The sequence below is a fragment of the Harpegnathos saltator genome, unplaced genomic scaffold (genome assembly GCF_003227715.2).
Source record: "Harpegnathos saltator strain DR-91 unplaced genomic scaffold, Hsal_v8.6 scaffold698, whole genome shotgun sequence".
NCBI classification, from domain to species: Eukaryota; Metazoa; Arthropoda; class Insecta; order Hymenoptera; family Formicidae; genus Harpegnathos; species Harpegnathos saltator.
This window is the reverse complement of record NW_020230535.1, coordinates 151,984-169,074: the sequence shown is the minus strand read 5'-3', so window position 1 is coordinate 169,074 and position 17,091 is coordinate 151,984. Positions and strand designations below refer to the sequence as shown.

Here is a 17,091-nt window from a genome sequence, read left to right as displayed (position 1 = left end):
TTCCTCCTCTTCCCGCTCACTCGCTCACTGTCTCTCTCTCTCTCTCTCTCTCTCTCTCTCTCTCTCTCTCTCTCTCTCTCTCTCTCTCTCTCTCTCTCTCTCTCTCTCTCTCTCTTTCTCTTTCTTTCTTCGCCTGTCCCTTTTTTTATTCTACCTTTCCGTCTCCGCTCTCGTCCGTTTCTTCTTCTACCGTCCCGCAGCGCCTGCATCCTGCTCCGTTCGAAGGATGCACGTCATCGTCGGGTCATCGAACGTCTTGTTCATCGAATCGACGACGACGACGACGACGACGACGACGACGGAGTCGTTAAATTATACTCGTCGTCATGCACTCCGCTGCACGCTTTTCGGAAAGTTTTACGGCGCTATATGCTCGTCGGATCGTACTAATATCGAAGATGGATGGGTTCATCAGTCAGTGTCGCGTAATGAAGATATTTTATCGAATAAGAAAGTGGGACGTTGTGTGAACAGAGAGTCTTGGGCACCATTATTTCCGTCCACACGACTCTCGGACATCTCTCTCTCTCTCTCTCTCTCTCGGTCATATCTTCGTTGAAAAATAACGCTGTTCTAATGTTACATTTATCAGTGCGCAATTTGCCCAGACAAATGTCCGAAAAAGCGATGCATATTACACTCCAGACGAGAATTTATTCTGAAACAAGATGTCGGCTATTTCCGAAAGCTATTTCCGCGTTACCCAATATTTCTCAGCAAACGGACAATTGACACGTCTGTGAGCCGTATTTCGTACTCGTAGCTGTATTCCGAACACGCGACGCAACGCGAAGACGCCGCGCGGCCAGCCCCTTTCGGCTCCGGTCTCGGAGAATTTCCGACTCTAGTCGCGACTGCGCTGTAACAATAATCGTAAAGCATCGGGAGACACGCGGCGTATTTTTTATCGCTACCGTTACCGCCGGCTCGGCGTAGCGAGGTCGACCGATTTCGCGTCACGCCACCCACGACGGCGAGACGCGCGGCACGGAAATTATAGCGGTACCGAAACGACCGCAAACGCGTTTGAAAATTAAACCGCTTCACCGACAGTAATTCTCGCGGTATCCGAGAAGCGCGTCCCGCCTTTAACCTCGTCGTCGAGACCCTTGTAGCTCGTAGATTACATGTCATCTCGTAGAGAAGCTCTGCTCTTTATGTGAGCAATGTAGGTTGGACGGACGTCCTAGCCGGTCCGGCTCAACCGGACGGCCGCTTGAACGCTAACGAAACGATAACCGTTATCCCCGAAACACCAACGAAACATAACGAAAGTATGATTCATAAAACGAAAAGCGGTCTGTGCTTTGTCTAGACGCGAACGGATATGATTCTCCTGTGCGAGCCAAGATTACCTCTGCGAGAACGATGTAACGTCGACGAAACATCGTCGTTTTATATTTCACGCTACGTTTCCCTTTTCTGTGAACGAACCGCCGAGTTTGATTCTCCCAAGTGTGAATCGTTACGTTTTACTCTCCTCGACAAGTCGCCGGCTTTTATTTTTCTGAACGGGTCGCTACGTTTTACGTTTCTAAGTGAATATCATCACGTTTTATTTTTCTAAACGAAACTTCCAAAGCGAGGAGATTGTTTCGAGTCGCCGTCGTACTTTTACGTTCCACCGTACTTCGTGCTTCTCGATACAACACGCCGTTCAAGCTCACTTCTTCAGAGTTTTCAGGAGAGAGAGAGAGAGAGAGAGAGAGAGAGAGAGAGAGAGAGAGAGAGAGAGAGAGAGAGAGAGAGAGAGAGAGAGAGAGAGAGAGAGAGGCTTTAGGGTTAATTTATACGCCACGAGGATTCGCAATTGCACCTCGGCGGCCAGCCACGAAGCAGCCACGGCGGCTCGCTTGTGCGCGAGAAGGGCGAAACGCGCAGGAATGGCCGATGACCCCGTCTGGCCGGATCCCTTCCGCCCACGCATCGTGGCCCCTGCTAAGGGCAAAAAAAGCGCGAGCAGAAGAGCCGCTCGATGCACTGGCAACGCACGAACCGCGATATCACGCCGATTACCTACGGGAGAAACGTCTAACCCTCTCGCTCGCCGAACGCTCGAGTACGATTCTTCGCGCAGCTCGAGCGAGTCATTTCGTGGTCCCCTGATACCGTCGAAGGGAGGTAGGAAAAATCGCACGACACGGATTTTCTCCCAGCGTGCGAGTATCGACCAACTCGGAATCGGAAGTGTTGAACGCGTTCGCGCGCTCACTAATTATCGGAGCTATTGACGCGGCACCTTACGGTGCACAATTGCACGCTACTTCGTTCGTTCGTTCGTTCGTTCGTTCGGCCGGCCGTAACGTTGCGGGTAAAGCTCGTCTCGACTAGAATGGCTATTACATTGTGCGCTGTTTGTTTTTGCGCATTAGCCGCACACAATCTCGCGGATATTACGCGCGAAACTACGGTAACCCCGCGACGCTGATGCTAACATGAAACGACCGCCTATTAACATTAATATCTTTTCACTGTGTAACACCGGAAGACTGCACGTCCAGCCCGGCACGGCAACAAACAAAGCCTGGGACGTGGATCGCTGATAACTGACACAGAGTCCCCGTGATAGTCGCGCGATAATCACGCGAAAAGCAAGCACGAGCGGAAACAACAGCGATACACGTTTCAATACACGTTATCGCTCTCTCGAGTCGCGGTCTCTCCCATAATACGCGCGGTTTCAGCAGCCGCGAGGATTAACGTCGCCGAGAATGAGGATCAACGTCCCCGAGATGCGCGAAACGAAACGTCGCCGATATTCGGCGGCGGCGGCTGCGCCGCGGTGGAGGAGACACGTCATCGTTCACGCCGATAAACACGGCGTACGCATATCGACGCGTTGATAAACGACGCGTATTAAGGCGAGATAAGTCGCAAACCCGTTTTGTTCCGCTGTTTACGGCACGAAATCGGCGCCGGGGTGCCAGCTGAGAAAATAAGAGAGACACAGGTCGTCCACGTTACGGTCGACGAACCGGCGCACCACGCATCCTCCTCGTCGTCGTCGCGATCTTCATCATCGCGTTGCCTGATCGCGACGTAAATCTGTCTATCGACGCGTATATAGAGCGCTCGGCGAGATTCTCGAAGTTTCTTCGCGAACGTTTCTTCGCGAATCGCATCGCTCGGGACTCAGCGCGTGTATTTATAATCGTTAATTGTCCCACGTGAGATATTCAGATCACAATTTGGAATTAGCTGCGAGTTTTTCAATTGAATCACAATTGCAAATGTCACATCGCACGATGCGATGTCGTATGATTCAACTGAAGAGTTTACACTCGACGGTGTTCCGAGTGTGAGTTCGAATCCGAGTACCTTATGTGAGATAAGATTCGAGCAACAATTATAGACACGGGCCCAAGTATCCGAGACGTGAAAGCGTATGTCGAAACTCGAACGCTAAGTGCAGTCGATATTTTATGTAACACGTTTCTCGATCTAATCTCGGATATTAGAATGTAACGAGAGAGCGATGAACTCGCCCGACGCTTCGGAGGGAAGATCGAGATTCGTGTGAAGGGACTCTTCTTAAAATTAAGGTGCAGCCTAGAGACTTCTTTCCTCCTGAATGCGCTATACGTTTTTAGAGCGTGCCGATTCGCGAATGATTATAAATATATGCCCAAACATTCTATATGCAAATTCATATGTCAGAATTCGAGAGTTAAATGTGTATATTCGATACTTTTTACAGAAACCTATTTCTCAATTTAATTATATGTAATAGATCGTAAGGAGAAGCCACTGAACTCGCGCGACGCTCCGGCTGGAAGATTAAAATTCGCGAAGGATTCTCCTCGAAATTAACATACTGACACACACACACACACACACACATATATACATATATATACGTCTTTCCTTCAGGATGCGCCGTACGTTCCGAGAGCGCACATAAATCCGCGAATAATACATGTGACGCGCGAGAAGGTGTAAGCATGTTTACACGCTTTTTCCGCCAAACTCCTCGAATTATTTTCCGCACGCGTCACGCTCGCGCGAACCGGTTTATAGGTCCGGTCCGGGCGCATCGGACGGTTTATTAAAACCGAGCCTCGAGCGTCGCATCCCAAATATCTCGTTATCTATTATTCCGCGGCGCGTGCGTATCAATGTGGCGCCGCGCGTCGAATATTTATGCGCCGGCGGAGGCATAAATCGCTCGTCCGTTCGTTGCAGCTCCTCCTCGAGCCAACGCCACGATTCCGAGCGCGCCTCGACCTTGCCGGTTTTTCGCGCGTGGCGACTTCGCGACTCGTAACACGGACATGACCCCGCTCAACTGAGCGACGGCGTTGGACCCGGGTTATTAAGACCGAAATAACTGCCGCGCGATGTAACGGTCATGGCCGGCAATTAAATTTAAGTACTTACGGATGCGCGCGCGCGCGCGCGCGCGCGCGAGTGCATCGCTCCTGCATCGCGAGAGCATCGGGCGCATGACTGGAGCGTTTACGAGCGCGAGGAGGCGAGTGCGACCGCCGCCGGTGCGTTTAGAGTAGAATGACGTTATCAGTTTCGCGCGGGCAAAAACGGCGATACACGCAAGAAAAAAAACGCCAATTAGTAAGCGAGTCCGCGGAGATTCCGAGAATTTGCATATCACGGAGCAGGTAGATCCGCGACGGTTCTTTTTCCCCGAAATAAATGCAATTTCGAGTTATTTACAGTCCTGAGAGACGCGACGCGTCAACATGTAGCGTCTCTATCGATAGCGTCGGTCAGCGCTATTGGTCAGAAAAAAGAATTAAGTTTTACGTTTGGAGAACAGAGCTCGAGATTTTCTCGTTTATTTTTCGGAGAACGTTTCTAGTCTCTCACGCGACGTCGGTTCTCTGCGAATGCAACTCGTGGCTCCATCTTACTACACGTGAACGCATCACGCACCGCGCACTCGTCCGTGGATCAACGAGGATATCTGGATCGTTGCGTTCATCGATCACTTTTGTCACGGGCTGCACGAGTTTATTTTCAGAGCGAGAAGTAGCGAGAGAGAGAGAGAGAGAGAGAGAGAGAGAGAGAGAGAGAGAGAGAGAGAGAGAGAGAGAGAGAGAGAGAGAGAGAGAGAGACAGGGTGAGATGGGAGGGACGAACGCGATGATCGTTAACGGCGCCGGCGTGCAGGGCATATTTTATTTTTCGTTTCTCTTCTTATTTTTTATCATGTCCGCGACCACCTGTCGCTTTACACCGGCAATTATGCTCTTGCGATTGCGAGCGTACGGGACAAGAGCACGTGCACGAAAGAGAGAGAAAAAAGAAAGAAAAGATAGATACATGGCGCAAGGGAGAAAGACAGAAAGAGATAAAGAGAGAGAGAGAGAGAGAGAGAGAGAGAGAGAGAGAGAGAGAGAGAGAGAGAGAGAGAGAGAGAGAGAGGAAAGAGGAGAGAGGAGAGGAGGAGGAGGAGGGAAGAGGAGGAGGAGAGAGGGAGAAAGACAGAAAAAAGGATAATGCGCGAGCTTTAATCGGATCTCGCGCGATTTGTCGCGAAAGTTCGTCGTGAGCGCGCGCATTCTCTCGAAGCGCGCGCGGCGTCTACGACGATGTAAAAGAAACGTAATCGCCCAGGCTAACGAACAACCGTGGCCTCGGCTTCAGGGTCGTTTCGACTATTATCCCGCAGCCGAGGATGCAGCAGAAGCACATCGCTCGCACCACGCGATGCCTTCGCTCGAAACTAGCCGAGGTACTTACGATATCGCGCTAACTTATTTATTTCAGCCATCTTTCGGTTACACTTTGCTGTCGATGTTTCGTGTTCGCGACGCACGATCTTCCCGCGATGCTCTCGATTATGAGCGAAACGTGACGGCCGCACCGCTAACGAACGAGCGAGCCGGCCGATCGTTAAATTAATATGCGAGCGAATAAACTCGAAGGGAGACGGTCCGTCTCGGCAACTCGTCGTCGAGACTCGGCCGAGTGCTCGGCTCCGCTTCATTTCGCGGGATCGAGTCGAAATTCGATGGAACCGCTGTGGACCGGGCAAGAAACAAAAATGCTGGACGTTCTAGATTCCGCCAACGAGTAACGACCCCGGCGCGCCTCGCATCCCGCGACGCGGTATTAACCTCGCCGCGGGCACGTGTTCCGAGGAGCGAGTTCTCTTTTATTACTTATTAGCGACACCCAAAGCGCACGCTGGCTTCTCTCTCGTCCCTTCTGTCTCCCCCCTTCCCCTTTCTCTCTCTCTCTCTCTCTCTCTCTCTCTTTATCTCTCTCCCTCTCTCGTGAGCGCGCACGGCGATGCGATTTTAATGATGCGTTTCAAGGTCCCAAGGTCTCTGCCACGGATAAGCTGCAGGGCCGTTGCCGTCTGATCCCGGTGACAGCTGGGCCTTAGATAGAAGCTATCATCCCGCTATCGACTTCCATAATAAGAGAACGTTCGAGCTAAACGCTTTCACCGGTTCCACCGCGCGCGTCGTATACGGAGTGTCTCGAAACTAACGTCCGTGATATTGCTGTCGTCTCTCGTCTCGTCTCCTTCCCGTATGAAATCGACGTTACCTCGGTTATTATACTCTCTCGTGGCAGCGAAACATCCGCCGTGGAAACGCCGCGAGGTTACTCGTGCCACCGTGCTATTTATTTTCGAACGGATGCCGCGAACGATCTTCTTGCTCGCGCGATTTATTTTCGCAGCCGCCGCCGCCGCCGCTGACGAGAGAACACGAGAAAGCTCTGCGGGGATACGGGCGGATATAACAGGGAGAGGTGCGCAAAATTTCAGCACCGCACGCGGTTAGGTAGATCGCGAGCGAGTCGAGGAAGCTCCCGTACGTGCAGCGTCGCACGTGGCGCGGCGCGGCGCGGCGCGGCGCGTCGTCGCGCCGGCGACGAAACGACAATTTGCAAGGTCCGCGCGCGCGTTGCGCTCGTAGACGGCGATACGAGCAAAGAGACCTTCGCGCGATGGTCAGGGCCACGAGAGGTTCTTGCGCCGAGAGCGTTAATCTCGCGAACGCGCGCTACGTGATCGCAAACTGCACACGCATGTTGCCCATGGGCGTCGTGCGCTTGCATATGCACGACCCGGACTTTTTCTCGCATGCACCCGCGCGCGCAATCAGCCGGGTCCGGGCCGGCGCGATCGGTCGCCTCGCGTCGGCCGACGTCGGATTTTAACTTGCGAAAGATCGCGTAATCGCGAGGTCGTTAGAATAATACGCGCCGGTGCTGCGGTGGGGAGATGATGCGCGTTCTCGCGTTTTTACGTAGAGAACCGCGTCGTTCGCTTCACCGTTGCGTCGAGACGGGAACGTCGAGAGGAGAGAAAAGAAAGAGAATCGAACGATTCTGTTGCAGAGATCTCAAAATGGAGAACATCGTGCTGCAGGACGAGCGCAAGGAGCAGATCAAGATAGTGGGTGAGAGGCAGATATATACGCATACGCGCGTGCGCGCGAGCGAGCGAGCGAGCGTTACGGCCGTGGCGATTGCCATTACAATCGCGCCATCGATCGAGCCGCGTAGATTAGCGTGCGCGGCGCGAAAATCGCGGCTGCAATGCGCCCGCTCGCGTGACGCTCGGGATTTTCGAGCGTGAAATCAGATCCGCCTGAGCGCGGATGAAAAATCCGCATAAAAAATCGCGGCCACGATAAAATTGGCCGCAACTCGTATAATTATGCGGCAGCGTAACACCCTGTTATTTTTAACGGTCCCTTCCCCTTCGCTTCCCGGCAGCGCCGGTCAAGTGCCGATCCCGATGTAGATATTTTGCAAAAGTGCTGCGAACACAGGGTGCAGCGATCACACGCGCCGCGCGCTTGGTGAATTTGCATCTCGTGTAATCGTCAATCTTGCGCGCGACTTTCGGGTGAAATTAAAACACAAGTGTCGCAAGGACGGAGAGCGCGTCGCTTATCGATTTCTCACCGTGCGGAATATCCTCTCCTCGCCGCGTGTCCATCGCATACATCGGGATCATTCACGAGAGAAATTGCCCGCCGCTCGGCGACGGACGCTGTTGAAAACAGCGCTCGAGGGCTTGGTAATCTTTCCCCAAGCGGGAGAGCGTACTCACCGCTTTGATGACAGGCGTCTTTCTCGTGCGTCACCTCGTGCAGATTTCGGTCTCAGCAACATTTACGCCGGCGACGATCCTCTGCGGACGCACTGCGGCTCCCCGGAGTACGCGGCCCCCGAGCTCTTCGTCGTAGGCAAACGATACGGTCCGGAGGTGGATCTGTGGAGTCTGTGAGTAAAACACATTCATCGGCATTAAGTCGCGAAATAGCACAGAGCCGTAATTAGTGGCACTGGATTAACCGATCAACACGCTACATCGCTTACGAGAGCTGATGAACTGCTCGGCTCGCTTCATCGAAACTTGGAAAATTCGACTTCGATGCAGCGAGTATGAATAGTCGTTAGCGTGTCGGCGGCCACTTTGCCAGAGAGACGGTATTAAAAACGGCCAATGAAAAACGAGAAATACGATAAGCAGCGGGGTCGTCTTGTATGGAATGATCACCGGCCGACTGCCGTTTCTGTGCCCCCGCGACAAGTGGACGCCGTCGGAGAAACGTCAACAAAGGTTGATGATCCAGATCAACAAAGGCTTGACGTCGACGCAAGAGAAAGCCATGTGTCAGACGTCGAGCGACTGCAAAAATCTGGTCAACCGTCTGCTTATGCCGACGGCTCACGACAGGATCACCATTCGGGAGATCCTCGAGCATCCGTGGATCCTCACGCCAGCGAAGCGCAATTTTCACGCTCGCTTCGAGCTCGAGTTCAAGGATCTCAACGCGGCCGATCATGTCGCGGTAATATACAGTCGGCTGCAACCGAAGGTTGCAACGCTTTTTGTCTTTGATAGTCCCGCAGAACTCGTGTCCAGCGAGAGCATTTGTTTCTCAGTAATTTCTCAAGAGATCTCCGTTTTCTTATCAGACACGAAACGCGTCGCGAAAAATTCATCGAAGTGAAAAGTGTTGCGGGCTTTAACCAACCGACTGCATGCAGATTGCTTCGGCAATAGTTATCCAAGGCGCGATTTTTCACACGACGATTTCTCATAGCTTCAAAACGAGAACCGCGCTTGTGTTGTGAAACAAGCGAGAAAGTGAAAAAATCAAAGACGACCGTGGGCTTTGTGTTTCCTTTGTCATCTATGCTGAACGGAAAGCTCTTCGTCATCAATGTCTTTGATAATGTAACTTCGTTACCGGTGATATAAAATTTTTAGACGTTAACGAACCCGCATGCCTCGCGTTCTGACTTTTATTATCGGTATCCTGCGTGCTCGTTATAACACGTCGAATTTCCGACTTTACGACCACGATACTTTGCGGTTTTTCGCCCTGTCTTGCGATATGCGCACCAATTAGTAACGCCATACGAAATACCGTGCGAGGTGATTTTGCATCGCCGATTATTGTAGATAGTGAACGAGATCGCGACGGCCATGCGAACGACCGCGGCTACTATCGAGGCTGAAATAATGAGACGAAAGTACGGGGAAATTGGCGGCATGTATAATATAAAGTAAGAACACCGTATAACTCCGTGTAACACGAAAGATAAGACGAGTTCTTCCGCGCTGTAATTACCCATATTTAAACATATTATATCTATATCGTATCTGTGACATTCATATTTATTTATACTAGATATATTTATTAGATATAATTATTAGATATATTTATTAGATATAATTTTATTTATAATTTATAATTTTATTTTATATTATATTTATTTATTTGACATCGAAAAAGGTGGCAAGCTTCGGTACTTTACTCTTCCTAAGGATGAAAAAAGGTCATATAAACATAGGTCCGGAAACTCTTTCTTTCCGAGATATAAGCATTTTTTTGTTTATGATTGATTATTGTAGGAATGTTTAATGCTTACTTAAAGAAATTGCTGGAAATAATTTCCTTCTGCAATAATACACGTTTCACATCGACGTTGCAGAGACCGTCGAAGACGTTCAAAAATTCTTGGTGTATTCCGAATTTTGTCACATGCAGCAATAATCCGATTTTTTTAGTGTTTCCAAACTATCAATAGTATTATTATCATGGACTAAATTTTTAAAATGACCCCACAAATAAAAATCTAAAGGAGTTAAGTCAAGGGAGCGTACAGGCCAGGCAATTCTCTGCTAATTCACCGATTGGTCTAATTGTTATTAAGATATATTTTCGATTAAAATGGGCCGTAGCTCTATCATGCATAAACCACATTCGAATAAAAAGTTTAATTTCCAAAAATTGTGTATAATTTTTATCGTTGAGTGTAAATGGAAGAAAAACTGATCTAATAAGCAAGCTTCCAATAATTCCAGCCCGCATGTTGCACGAAAACTAGTGTTGATGTCGAGATTGATTAAAAGCATGCGGATTTTCACAGATATTGATTGTAAAAATTTACAATAACGTCTCGCGTAAATTTTGCCTTATCTGTAAAAAATATAGATACTTCTAAATGTCGTATAATAATTCACTGGTGCAGATACCACAGACAAAAGATCACTCGTGGTTGATAATCCACTGGTAATTTTTGTACTCGCTGATTTGCTATGGCATACGTTGTCGACAAACGTGTTTATATCTCGACGATGCGACGCGTGTTGATCAAGCTCCAAACATTCTTACAATACTCTACCGTAGACAAAAAAAGTGTTTATGTCTCGGAAAGAAAGAATTTTCAGATTTTCCAGAAGTTTTCAGAAGACTCGTGTTTATATGACCTTTTTTCATCCTTAGGAAGAGTAAAGAATACGGTATCGAAGTCTGGCAACCTTTTTCGGTGTGATTCCTGTACATTTTTATTTTTATTACTTTTGTACACTTATATTTATTATTATATGAGCTTCATGTGCTTTTGACCACAGAGTTCACAAGCTGCATGAAACAATAGCTACCGTAGCCTCTTGTAAATTAGCATCGCGCCTCCTTCGAAGTTCCACGTGCCAAAGTGAAGACGCGTCGTCGTCGAGCGTGACTATCAAGTATGCTAATTAAATGCACGAGACATAATTTAGATAAGCTTCTCGAGAGAAGTAATTCCCGGGGAAGAATTTCGCGAGAGACGAGCAGCAGAAAAACGCGAACGTTCTTTAAAAATGCAAACGACTCCCAGCAAAATAGCCAGGCAAAATCATGTAATTATCGTGATATTTCTCCGTTGCGATTTTTTCTTCCGATACAGAACGAGAGGTAATTTTCGAAACGGTACATCCAGAGATTCTTACAATGCCGATCGCGTGGTCGTCATGCGACACGGCCAGGTGCAAGATCGATCAGTCAAGAAATCCTCATTACACGGTTCCGCGGCATGGAACTGGCGATGCCGCTCCGGAAACGGAAATCACTCTGCCGAGGAACCGAGAAATTCCGTAAAATTTCGCCTCCCCTTATCGCCTCTCCGATCCAAACGCGATTATGATCATAATGATCGTGCAAATTTCCCGCAGTAGGTTAATTATTAATTTCTCGTGTTTCTTTCCCCTCCCCAGAGGAACCGTCACGACGTATCTACCGTGAACGCGTTTTTACCTCCCCAGCAATATCGTGCACCGCAAATTATAAAAATACAGAACGACAGGACCTCGGGACAACCATTACACAGGTACAGAATGTAAAAAGTACAATTATTTCAAAAGTACAATTATTATGCGCGCATGTAGCAAGGAAGTCAATTGTTCATTAACAGAGACAAAACGCAGTCAAAAACTTCCACGTACTCCACTGATCCCAAGAAAAAAACGGGAAAAAGCAGAGAGGTCTTCGAAGTCGATCGCGATATGATAGCCCCGACTTTACGAACGAATTCACGCATTAGTAGCGAAAGCATGCCTACATCGCAAATTAGAGTAAGCATTTGCACGATAGAAGTATTACTTGAAGAAATAACGCTCGCCAAATTGTCGCGTTTATTCCGACGAGAGTCGGAAAAATCTTAAGATCTCTACGATGCATTTATCATATTTTTTTCAGGAGGCCTACAAGAAGATTATTATTCCTTCATGGCGATTTCGAGTTGGAAGCGCGAGAATAAGGAGGGACACGTGAGATTTTTAACGAATTTTCCGAAGGATTTCGAACATTTTACAGCCGCGTATTTTTTGACGAATAGTACTTTTGTTAAGGTGCATAAGTTTCCCGAGACAATCGGGGATTAACCTTCTTAAATCACGAGTTTACATACATCTCTGTCAATTAAAAGATATTAGCTACATATCTTTGTATTAGAAACAAATGATTTTCATGGAAAAATTGTTCTGTACTACATGTATCTCACACATATTGATACACATATTGATACACAATAGTCATGTATATGATTAATAAACGGATATTCAGCTTAAAAAGACGATCATAAACCTCAATCTCGACAGACGAGATGCAATTGAAATATAAATTAGTTCCAATACGGTTGTCCTCAAATGGCAACATTTTTTTGTATTGTTGAAGAAACGTATTTTTCTATTTTCACACCAGTTACCCAAACAGCACAAAATCTCCAGAGGACATTCTGAGGACATCTTGAGGACGTTCTTAAGACGTAGGGACGGCCTCAGGATGTCCCTTGGAGATCTGTGCTGTATGGGTAATAGCGTGATTCAATAATGCTTATTCTAAAAATCTTACAGAGAAACAAAATATTTCGTGGAACTTTATTTCGTGAAAGAACAAAAAATAAATGAAATAGCATATAGCTACTATGTGTATAAAAAATGCACGATATTGATGCAGCCGAATGTGAAATTTAAAGTTAAATATAAGAAAGATAAATATATCGAATATATTTCGTCGCGGATCTTGAATAAAGCTTCACGATTGTCAAGAAAACTCAGAGAATCCGACGATAACTCAGATATATTACCGACTACTACCGACTGTACGCACTCTGTTATAATCTCTATTATGTCGGTACTTACCGACTTCTCTCTCGACGGGCGTCGCAACAGCGTAGGATGCATCTGTTGAGCTCCAACCTCCAGAAACACACAAACGGGCGATATTTTGTTCGACACTCCCGTATTTCGCTCGACAAGATTCACTTCAGCGGATTTTGTCACGCACGAGACTTACTTTCGGCGCTCCCGGTGATGATTCGCACACAAGACTCTTCGGCGAATCGGAAAGCGGAGCTCGATAAATTCGAGCCATACCGGCGGCCGGGTTGTTACTATACTCAATACTCCCGATCACTTTCGGCGGCTGTTCGACAATACTTAATTGTCATGCACGCATGCGACACTTACTTTCGGCACTCCCGGAGACGATTCGCGCGCGAGATTCGTCTTCGACGAGCTGGAATCTCGAGAAACACAGAACGACTTACCGATACTGATCGTCCTACCGCGGCCATATCACAAATACCTAAACACTGCAGTGATTGGGTTTCTTATAGTACCGACGCGCCACAGGCGACGAGAGGCGTCGACGTACGACCAATCACAAAGCTCCATTTACCTTTTGAATTCGCGCATACATAAATGCAATATGATACTTGGAACAGACTTCGTATTCGAAATATTCACGACCTTGTTGCGAAAAATACACGAAACTTATCGTCGACATTTCCGAAAGCAATAATTCGCGTACGAGGCGCTGCGTTGCTAGTCTTGAAAGCCTACAAATGCGACGGTTTGAATCTCGACCTGCCGATATGGCGACTGCGCAATACTCTACCCGATATTCTCGACAGTCGCGAGATATTTGTTCTCGCTATTGTTATAGTTTTGTGCTTAAACTTGGCGCGAGACACTACCGTGCCTCTTGATAATGTTCGAGAAGGTTCCGACATAACATTAACGAATATTAACGCGAAATATTAACAATTATGCCGTGAGAAATATGCGAAGTTGGCAACAATAATTCGCACATTAAACTCTACCTTGTCAAATCGAAATTGCATATATAATGCAGAAATTGAAATTCTAAACTACGCGATATACGTCCTACTTTCATTTAATATTTTTAATGATTCGTTTCATGAGATGTTAACTTTCAATGCCTGTTTTACAATGTTCTGCTACCATAAGTGCATATTTCGACAGTTTCGACAAAAATTCGATCAATTTCCCTAAGAACTACGCAATGATACATTTTATAACCGATCGTACATGTCATAGAGGTTAAGCTCTCGATGCATCGTTATGTTTCAAGAATCTCGTAAATATGTTAAAGAATATTGCAAAGATATCTGTACAAAAACTCGTGGAATAAATCAATTATCAGTATAGAATGTAAATTTCTGGAAATTTTACCACAGTTTTCGAGTATGCTCTACTTTTGTATCCAATTTCCTAGCGAAGCTTTTAATCGAGCGACGAAATGGCGGAAAAGGAATGACAGAGAGAGAGAGAGAGAGAGAGAAGTAGGCTGCGTTCCGATATTCACTGCCAGTACTGAAAATACATAGTTTGTGTCACGTATATTATAGATTGTCAGTGCTGGCAGTAAATATCGGAACGCAGCTACAGAAAGAGAGCGGGCCACGTGAAAAAAGTCACACGAATTCACCAATCAGAAAGAACCACATGGACGTGCCGTATTCCTGACGTTTCACCCACCAGAGGCGCTCTACGTCATGTGAGCGCGTTGCATCGCACATATGATCGTTAAACATGCCTGAGTTCGTTGTTGAAAGTGTATTTCCGAAAAATCGACGTGAGGAAGGATGCTACCGGCATACGCATACGAGTATTATGTTATGCACTGGCCAAAAACCTCTCACGTGAACGTCAAGCGGAAGGATGCGACAAACAACACTATGACACCGAATCGCCTCGTGTCCTTCGTCTTCATCTCCGGGATCGTGGTTGCTATTGTTGGCACATTACTGTTGCAGTACATATTCAATTGGTCCACTAATTTTCCAAGTATGTAAAAATTAGCACATCCAATTGTCCTAGACTATATATAATTTTTGTTACAGTACATGTCATGAATGAAAATAAAAATATCACTTTGTGCAATATTTCGTGAAAAAAATAATTTGCGCTGTGATTTCGTAGTCTGCAGACAACTAAGAACAGAGGTATTCGTTATCTTTTTCAGAGCAAGAGTTTCATCATGTATTTATACCACTTCCTCCGGATGACATATCAAATAAGGAGTACACTCTCAGTGTTGCATTGGGCAACACAGAACTTGATAAACTGCTGGTTCGAAATACTGAGACGTCCACAGCAGAGGCACTGACGTCCTTGCATTTAGCTATAGAGATGAAATCATCCGGCAAGCAAAAGAAAGCTATAAAATTATTTCAACATGCAATGGCATTGGCACCGCATCATCCAGATGTTTTAAATCATTATGGAGAATTTTTAGAGCATACTCAAAATAATGTGATTAAAGCTAATGAATTTTATGTACGTGCTTTAACTTATGAACCGAACCATGAAAGTGCTTTAATAAATAGTCAAAGGACAGCCCGTGTAGTTGAAGAACTAGACAGAAGAATGCTCAGACGCATCGACGAAAAGAGGAACACGCTGTCCACGATACCTGATCATAATGCAGCACTGATACGTGCCAAAAAGGAGGCTTACTTCCAACATATTTATCACACAGTGGGGATCGAGGGAAATACCATGAATTTAGCACAAACAAGAGCTATAGTAGAGACACGTACCGCAGTTGCCGGGAAAAGTATCGACGAGCACAATGAAATTCTCGGATTGGATGCTGCTATGAAATATATCAATGCGACCTTGGTCAATAGGTAAGTTTCCATAGTGCAATAATCTTGAAAGACGATATAAAAATACAACACAAAAGTATAAATTTTAATTTCAAGACAACTAAGGAGGATGACATATATATATATAACTACTCTTGCTATATGATTAAATTTTGTTTTAGAGTAGGTTTGATTTCCATAAAAGATATATTGGAGATTCACAGGCGTGTGTTGGGCCATGTGGATCCTGTTGAAGGTGGTCAGTTTCGCAGAACTCAGGTATATGTCGGTGGCCATATACCTCCAGGTCCAGGTGACATACATTACTTGATGGAGGAGTTTGGGATGTGGTTAAACAGCGAACAAGCCATCAGGTTGCATCCAGTTAAGTAAGTAAATTACTGATCTTTTCTTCCTTTCCAGTGATACTTTTTAAAGATGTTGATAAAAAAATATTCCCCACAGATACGCAGCTGTCGCACATTACAAGCTGGTACATATACATCCTTTTGCTGATGGTAATGGTAGAACATCTCGCTTGCTCATGAACATGATTCTCATGCAAGCCGGATACCCACCTGTTATTATTCATAAGCAACACCGCCACAAGTATTACGAGAATTTGCAGATAGCAAACGCCGGAGATGTGAGACCGTTTGTGAGATTCATAGCTGAATGCACGGAACAGACGTTAGACTTGTTCCTGTGGGCGACCAGCGAATTCTCTCGACAGGTTCCCGCTTTGAGTCAAGAGACTCTTTTTATGGAGAGGCACAATACGATTATTTTGGAGGATGAAAGTAATGATATACTCGAAAACGATTGAAGAACCTGTTTGATCGAGATTTGAAGTATTTTTGAGACCAAAGAGAACATTTGCCTTACCTATGTGTCCTGTATCATTTTATTTATTAATATTCACATTTCTCGAATGAAAGTTCCGATACGAAGTAACGAGTTATGTTGTGACATATTTGAAATCAAATAGAATCACTTGAATTCAAGTTTGAAACCAAGTTTGTGTGATATTCAGATTTTTGTCGCAAAGTTTTAAACATATCCGCTCGTTGCTCGTTGATGTGTGATTTATGTGAATCTGTTATTACACTATTTGAAAGCTGCCAATTACTTTTAACGCATGAGCCCATGTAAATACGAGTCTCTTCCATTGTGCTGTACAAAATTAATTTATAATATTTATAAGTGTGTATGTATGTATGTAATGAGTGCAACAAGAAGTAAACGATGAAGCATATACATTGGAAAGAAATCTTTCTCTCAACAATAATTTCGAGCGGTAATACATTTTTATGCGGTATCGCGTAAATTCACCGGTGTATTCGTATTCCGTACACGTTAATCCGATTGGTCATTCAGCGGGGAGGTCTGATCACACAGCATTCACATCCCATTGGTCCGACAAAGAGCGAGATGCAC

At 46.2% G+C, this 17,091-nt stretch overlaps 1 protein-coding gene and 1 long non-coding RNA gene across 2 annotated transcripts; both read left to right on the top strand.

Moving 5' to 3' along the window:
• The first annotated feature begins 11,242 nt into the window (after positions 1 to 11,242).
• On the top strand, positions 11,243 to 12,214 carry LOC109504548 (uncharacterized). Its single transcript, XR_003113949.1, has 3 exons — positions 11,243 to 11,589; positions 11,674 to 11,833; positions 11,958 to 12,214. It is a non-coding gene; the product is annotated as an uncharacterized LOC109504548 (long non-coding RNA).
• Positions 12,215 to 14,538: 2,324 nt separating this feature from the next.
• Fic (FIC domain protein adenylyltransferase) lies at positions 14,539 to 16,911 on the top strand. The gene is made up of 4 exons (XM_011153463.3): positions 14,539 to 14,851; positions 15,030 to 15,696; positions 15,837 to 16,043; positions 16,120 to 16,911. The coding sequence occupies exons 1-4, from the start codon at positions 14,650 to 14,652 to the stop codon at positions 16,478 to 16,480; spliced, it is 1,437 nt and encodes a 478-aa protein (XP_011151765.1). The 5' UTR covers positions 14,539 to 14,649; the 3' UTR covers positions 16,481 to 16,911.
• Positions 16,912 to 17,091: the final 180 nt, after the last annotated feature.